At 44.5% G+C, this 7,500-nt stretch overlaps 1 protein-coding gene across 1 annotated transcript in view; it reads left to right on the forward strand.

Moving 5' to 3' along the window:
- LOC310785554 (E3 ubiquitin-protein ligase RNF19A-like) overlaps positions 1 to 6,760 on the forward strand; it is a 30,422-nt gene extending 23,662 nt beyond the window's left edge. The window contains exons 8-10 of the mRNA XM_083646672.1: positions 978 to 1,197; positions 1,898 to 2,041; positions 2,304 to 6,760. Coding sequence (XP_083502798.1) covers positions 978 to 1,197; positions 1,898 to 2,041; positions 2,304 to 3,129 — 1,190 coding nt within the window. The 3' untranslated portion in view covers positions 3,130 to 6,760. The remainder of the gene's footprint in view (positions 1 to 977; positions 1,198 to 1,897; positions 2,042 to 2,303) is intronic.
- The last annotated feature ends 740 nt before the right edge of the window (positions 6,761 to 7,500 follow it).

The raw sequence follows: 7,500 nt of genomic DNA on the forward strand, positions 1-7,500 counted from the left end.
GCCAAGGCAGTTGTGTTTGAGGTGTGATACGGTGTGAAATGACTAGCACAGTCTTTCCTGTCGGCATGTGTTGGTCACGGCCAAGCCGACGCCGCGTGCAGCCAGACTCTCACCCGCTAAGCCTAATCCAGCCTTTCTCACAGCTTCTGTCAACACTCTGGATCATCATTATGCATCCAACTGGCAGCAGAGACTTTGACCTTTCCAGGAACACGAGGTGTGAGACAAGATGACAAATATTTACACGTCTGCATTCATCACTGTGTTATTCCAGGATGAATTTGAAAGCCTATATTAAGACTCCTTTCAATAAAGCCGTTGATATAACGGTTTGAATTTGATATATCTGTTCATATGTAATATGAATCAAAACCCAGGACCAAAACCTTCATTTATCTTGGGTTGTCTGTGTAATGGCATTGTGTAGGTGGTACTTGCAGCAACCCATGTTAAGGGCTTGTCGTCCAGGCGTGGGTACGAACCGCCGACCTTCGGCTTGGGAGTCCGACATGTTAACCGCAACGCCAAGAGAGCTAGCTCCCTTGGCGGAGCTGATTAACATGCCTTTATACTGGGCAGTGAGTTTAACCAATCCACTCGCTACCACTCGGGACTCACGAGGAATCCGCACTGATTCAACTCGGTTACACCTGCTCCTTTTATTTCCTTGCTGAATCTGGCTCTCTCTCCCCATCATATTTCCCTCTTATTCCACCTTTCCATTTTGTTTCTTTTCAGTTCTTTAAGGTCCAATTTCATGGTATTTTTAGCTGTTTAAAACATGTCTCATGGGTCTTTTCATGGTATTTTTTAGCTGTTTAAAACATTTTTAGCTGGAAGAAGCTAAAAAGAAGCTAAAAAGAAGCAAGGAAAACTTGTTTGACATGAAATGGGACCTTTAAGTAGTTTTGTCAGTCAAACACGGCTGTAAATGGATACATTCACAAAAGCGTTCTCTTGTCCCCCGTCCTCCCTAGACACCACCTCTGTGGCGGAGACGCGCCTCAACAACCCCAGCCTGGGAGACGGGGCGAGCGTGGGCGGGCTGACGGGCCTGAGCCGCAGTGCCAGCGGCAGCCACATGGAGCGCTGTGGCATGAGCTCCAACCAGCGGGACAACCTGAGCGACAATGCCAGCACCACCGCCCTCGCCGGGGCCAGCATCACCGGCAGCCTGTCCGGCAGCTGCTACAACCGGTAACAGACTGGACCTGAATGGTCTCTCTCTATTGTAACAGACTGGACCTGTATGGTCTCTCTCTATTGTATCTGACCAATACACCCAATCTGACCTGGATGGTCTCTCTCTATTGCATCTGACCAATACACCCAATCTGACCTGGATGGTCTCTCTCTATTGCATCTGACCAATACACCCAATCTGATGCACATTGTAGCAATTATTTCAAAGTGTGAACTATGATTTGTCACACATGGCATCAAAGACATCGCATCAAAAATGTCTGTTTAATAACAAGATGTAGGGAAGATTGCAGCCTTAAGACAGTTATCAAAGAAGTATAACATGACCGTGATTGATCGTTTGACCAGCAAAAAGTGACTCAAAAAAGTGTTTATGAGACTACATACAGTACATGTTGATGCTTGTGTGTGCAAGAGATTGAGATTTGGCTTTGCCGCTAAAATATTCCAAAGTAAGAGATCAGGAAGTGCTGCTGTATTGAGAGGATATTGATGGATATTGTGAGATATTAATTGTTCAAAAAGTCTTAATGGAGACTTTTCATGACTTGACTGTCTGGGAAACCTTTCCATAACCTGCAATCATCTCCTCCTTGACTAGATAAGTCAGGCTCAGACAGATGTAGTGTGACTCGTGCAGCGTTGAATGATCCTGTAGTAGGACACTAAAGTTCCTAGTTTGTCTGTGCCCCAGGTTGGAGGTTCAGGCCGACGTGCAGAAGGAGCGCTGCAGTCTGAGCGGAGAGTCGGCCACCGTCAGCCTGGGGACAATCAGTGACAACGCCAGCACCAAAGCCATGGCCGGATCCATCCTTAACGCCTACATGCCTCTGGAAAGGTCAGCTAATCCAAGCATCCTATACTTTGTAGCACAAGCATGAAGATCCCTGTCCTGGCTTTTCACAGTAGCTTTTGTGGAGCAACTTGTCGTGGCTTTTGCTACATGGCAAAAACCCACATGAAGTTGCCTGCATGCACACGGGTTTAAGACGACCACATGGAAACAATCAAACGAGATCAGTAGAGGAAGGAAGATTTCAATTCAGGAATGATTTTGTCATTGAGTTAATTGAGTCATTCATGGTTTATTCGTCTTGCAGAGACAACAGCCTGGAGGTGCAGGCAGACGTGGAGGCCAAACAGGAGAAAGTGCGTCACTGCAGCGCCAGCAGCAGCCTGGATGAAGCCGGGTGTAGCGGCGGCAGCACCGTGGGCCTCCGAGGCGGGGCCTCGTGCCCCTCTGCGTCCTGCTCTGGCCATCACCACGACAACCACTGCTGCCCCTCGTCCCGCTGCTCGCAGGAGGCATCGACTTCCTCCTCTTCGGGCGGCAAGAAAAGCAAAGGGAAGCTGTGGAAGAGCGCCAGTGGCAGCAGCAAAGGGGAGATGAAAATTAACGAGTCGCGGGAAGACATGGGCGCTCAGCTCCTGGAGCAGCGCAGCACCAACTCCTCCGAGTTTGATTCGCCCTCCCTGAGCGGCAGTCTGCCGTCGGTCGCCGACTCGCACTGTAGCCACTTCTCGTCCGAGTTCAGCTGCTCAGACCCCGAAACCTCCAAGCCGGCGCCTCCCCCCTCCTGCCCCGGCCTGGCAGACCCCCACCCTCATCCCCTCACCACCGTCACCCCCATGCCCGAGGTGGAGCACGACCGTCTGGAGCATTTGCCCTCTCACACCGGCCATCCTGCCTTCGCCCACCGCATGTCGTCGTCGCCCGGCGCCGCGTCACCAGAAGGGGGCGCCGGCGGAGGGACGTTTCTCTACATCACTGAGGAGGGTGCAGGTGTTGCTGTGATGGATGCAGAGGCAGACTGTGTTTCTGTGGAGCCAGAGCAGGACGAGGACCTAAAAGAGACCAACAATAACGCCACTACCATACAGCCTATAAGCCCCACTAGGAGGCGCTGCATACAGACGGATATCTAAAGGAACTGTGCTTCAGTCCTGCTGGTGCTGGCTGTGTCACCATGGCTAGCTCAGTTAGCCTTAACTCATTATGCTAGCCACACTCTTAGGAGTGAAGCGCCTCTTGTATTTTGAGAGTTGGTGGTGGTTGAGGCTAAAAGTCTCATTTTGATTTTAATCATTTTTGTCTGCTGTGGAGGCAAACATCTTATGTGAATGTCAAAGTCGACGTAGTGACAGGGAGGGTCGAGGATGAAGTTGGAGAGAGATTGGTGAAAAGAAAAAGGCCCAGTAACGGTGATGCAGATTGGCTCTTTCTGCTCTTTATTGATTGGACGAGCAGTCGTGTGATAAGATTAGAAGTCTCAGCCTATTGGTTGAAACTTCACCTGGAGCAGCACGGCCTAGTAGGTTGAGCTGAATGTATTTGGACGGGTGTAAAGCAGGATTATTGGTGGTGTGTGATACTACAGACGGCTATGTTAGCCTATCCAGCTATTATGATGATCTGCAAAGTTCCCTCACAGAGACACCAAAATGAGTTATAAGAATCTGTTTTTTTAATCAATACCTGAATGATTGTCTGACTCCCATACCATTACCAACCCCAAAGCAGTTCCCACACACAAAGCAGAACTGATGAAGCTGGATAGGAGTAAGTAAAATGTCAGATGTTTGATCCAATAGTAAAACTGAGCTGCTATCACACTGCTTAGCCCTATTCTGTTCTGCAAGTATCTGCTTTAATTAGGGGTTTGCGTGAGATTCAGGGATGGCTATGTCATTACTGTGGTCCACCGCTGTACCACCTATCTCTGTGTCTCCTTCATGTAATGGCAAACACCACAGAAGTACCGTCGAGCCTTCCGTCGCACGTCTAAACCTAAGAGGGACCAGTCAGTAGCAAATTGTATTTTTCCATGATCATCTATAAAAAAAAAGAAAATTTCTTTTGTTTAAAATGTGACAATTTTTTTCTTTTCTTATTTCTTTCTGTATTTTTACTTTTATTTTCCATGTTGGGAAAGTTGGTTTTGAGTGTCGAAGCCCTTTATTGGGTCCAAACTTGTGTTTTTGGTCTAATTGGTGGGAAGCTGGGTTGACCAGGCGCCAGGCCTCAGGCCTCAGGCCAAAATGAGACCGTAGCCCTTCCTCCTTAAATTTGATGATACATCTAAGAGAACTTGATTATCTATTGTGACCGTATGAGCTCAAGCAAAGCATAGTTGCGATCTTGCATAAACGTCTTCTGAAGTCATGCCCAACGCTGGTTAAAAAAAGAATGGTTCTTCTATATTTGTCTTTGCATCTGTGCACCCAATAGTTTCCACTGCATTTTTTTTATGGAATATCAAAAAAATGTGTCTATTAACAGAAATGAAATTGAATGTATTTTTGAGCTTCCACACATTCATTCAACTAGATGGTTAGCTGTTGATTTTACACAGAATGGCCACTTTTTACTTCAAGTCTAAATATGGTTTATCCAGGCAAGGCTCGATTCATAATGTTGGTCCTGGTTTTCACTAGACTGGTTATCCGTTTAGAACTTTTTAGTTTTTAGATTATTTTTGGGGGCATTTTTCCTTTATTGATGGGACAGTAGGCAGACGGGAAAGGTGGGGGGAGAGAGAGGGGATGACATGTGGCAAAGGACCACAGGGGTCGGACTCGCGAAGGACTCAGTGCTGCGTTCAAGAGCGCTCCTGTTTGGAACATTTGTAAGATGAAACGTACAGACAAAATAAGAAATGGAAGTGCACCATTAGTCATGGAGAAACAAGTCAAGTTCTACAATTTTACAACAGTGTCATGATGCAAACCGCTATTATAGCTGTCAGACACAATCTTTGAATCTTTCCGCTGGCGCTCTTTCGGAAGCCACTTTTCTTTTCACCAGTGTAAATAGAGAGGCAAAGTGGAACGTCACTTCCTGCTTCACCACTGTACCAGAGATTTTCATCCGCCATAGACATTTCGTAAAATCCTTATAAAATACTTTTACTTTGTCGAACCAAATGGTTCAGCTAACGCTATAATCGGGAGAGACCATAGAACATTTCACTCGGACCAAAACCAAAAAAAAAACAGAAAAAATATTTTCTTTAAACCCGCATTTCTTTTAACGTTTTGGTCCCAGTGAAATGTTATGCAATCTCTCCTGTTTCTAAATATATCTGTAACGTTTGGTTTGAACCAGTAAAACTATTTTTATAAGCATTTTACTAAATGTCTGTGGGAAAATAAGTGGCGGATGAAAATCTCTGGTACAGTGCTGAAGCAGGAAGTAGGCGGTCACTTTGCCTCTCTATATGGGCATTAGACCCATAGACCATGTGTTCTGTATGAGGACTCAAGTAGTAACCCATCAGGGGCGGGTGGGTCCGATCAAAGGGAAACCTCAACACTATAGCAAATAAGCTCTATGATCAACTGTGGTGTGGATATGCCAAATGTCAGCTTAATCCCACGTGTAGTGAAATGTATTCTCTAGATTCTCACCAATCCTTTGGTTGAACAACTGGTTTATCAAAGAGCTCATTTGCCAAAGTGTCAAGTGTATTCTTTAAGGCTGATTCATATTTTCATCGATGTACCATTTTATAGTGGATGAATGATGGTGAGAAAGTTTTCAACTTTCAATACTGTCGGGGAAATGTATATATACCGTATCTTTTGATTCGGAGGCTTTGGTTGATGGTTGTATTTCTGACCGTATTAAGGTTTTCTAAATAGCTCGCAAATGATGGATGCAACTGATTTGATATATTTGTTGGTCTTGCAGTGCCTTTTGAGGGAAATGCTTTAGTTTTTCGCCCCCATTTCCTCCCCCTGTGTGTCTTCAAATGATCAACATAAAAGCCATGGGAATGAATGATGTTTGTCTCGTGAAATGCTTTTGGTATCAAGCCTGATGCTAAACACTCACTCACTCCACCTGCTTTGGCCTACCAAAGACTGCACTCAGGCTACTAAGGTTTAGGCTACAGTTAGCAGAACTAATGGAGCAGGGGATACCTCAGCCCTTCTCCCATTGGATGAACGATCTGCTTTTTAAATCTACTTGGTCCACTCACAGCCACAACAGAAGGCTCACAACATGGCTTCCCTGGTTGCCTGTACAAAGCCATGGCAATACGCCACACTGGGTTAAACCTGCGTTTCGAGCAAGTCTTTCTTTTAAACGCATAATCCAACGTTTGAGTTTCAAGTCTTTTTAGGATGACCTTTTTTGAATGCCTCACTGTAGTAGCCAAATCCTCCTGAAGGGAAAGAGGTCGAGCCGTTTTTACTGTTCAAGCCCAGTTTCCCCATGCTCGATCTACAGTGATCACACAGCTAGTGAGGGCTCCTATTCACACACAAAAAAAACTTTTTATCCAAAGTGGCGCACCGCCTCGTGAGTACCTGAGAGCGTACACCGATCTCGTTCATCAGCAAATCTGACTAAACACTCTTAATTCCCACCCTGTTTTTTGTTCCTTCTGTTGAAAATGCCCGTTTATTTTTTGTATATTATTTGAAGACTAGTGCCAAGTCTATTTTCTAACTTGTTCAAAAGGAGCTTATGGTATTTTGAAAATGTTTTTTTTTCTTTATTATGTGCATGTAAATGCATATCCTGAAACAATAAAATTCTCAGTCAAGCTTTCTCTTTGCATATTCTGATGAATTAATGTCTTCTGTGATCAACTGAGCAGCTCATTTTTTTATTTTATCTTTTACAAATTTCATGTTTATGAACGGATAAAAAAAACTGCAGCAGAATTGATTATGATTCTTAATTCATTTTGCTGCAGTTTTTTCATCTTTCTAAATGTTCAGTTTCCCCATGATGCAATAAGTCTTACATGATGCAATACGTCTTAGCCAGGCTAAAAAATATATATATAATAAATATAATGTATTACAGCTATTTCTGGTGATTAATTGCTCAAATTGCCCAACTACAGAGGAGAAACAGCAGCAGTGGCAGTGCCTTGGTGGCACACTGTCAGCTGCCTACTGAGGTAAGGCTTGGATGTGCACAAATCCTTGGGTGGTAAAAATATTTGTATTTAAATAAAAGTGGCAATAGGCATACAGTAACAACCAATGTTTTTTGTTTTTATTACACTTCTAAATAATTGAAGATATTAAAGTCTTAAAATAAATGTTCTTCAATAAACTAACTGCAAAGGAGGGTCCCCATAGCAGGTTTTGACCCCTGGTCTACCAGAACACAGACGACTGCACTGACCACTCAGCCACACAGACAAACCCACAGAGCTACCTGTTGTTGGAGGATTGTTTCTGATTGGCTGTTGAATGAAGCAATTACACATTAACAGATTAATGTTTTACAGCTGGGTGTAATTTTTTGTTTTGCCTGGCTTTCCTGTGGTTGAGAGA

Source organism: Poromitra crassiceps, assembly GCF_964638095.1.
Source record: "Poromitra crassiceps genome assembly, chromosome: 11".
Taxonomy (NCBI): domain Eukaryota; kingdom Metazoa; phylum Chordata; class Actinopteri; order Beryciformes; family Melamphaidae; genus Poromitra; species Poromitra crassiceps.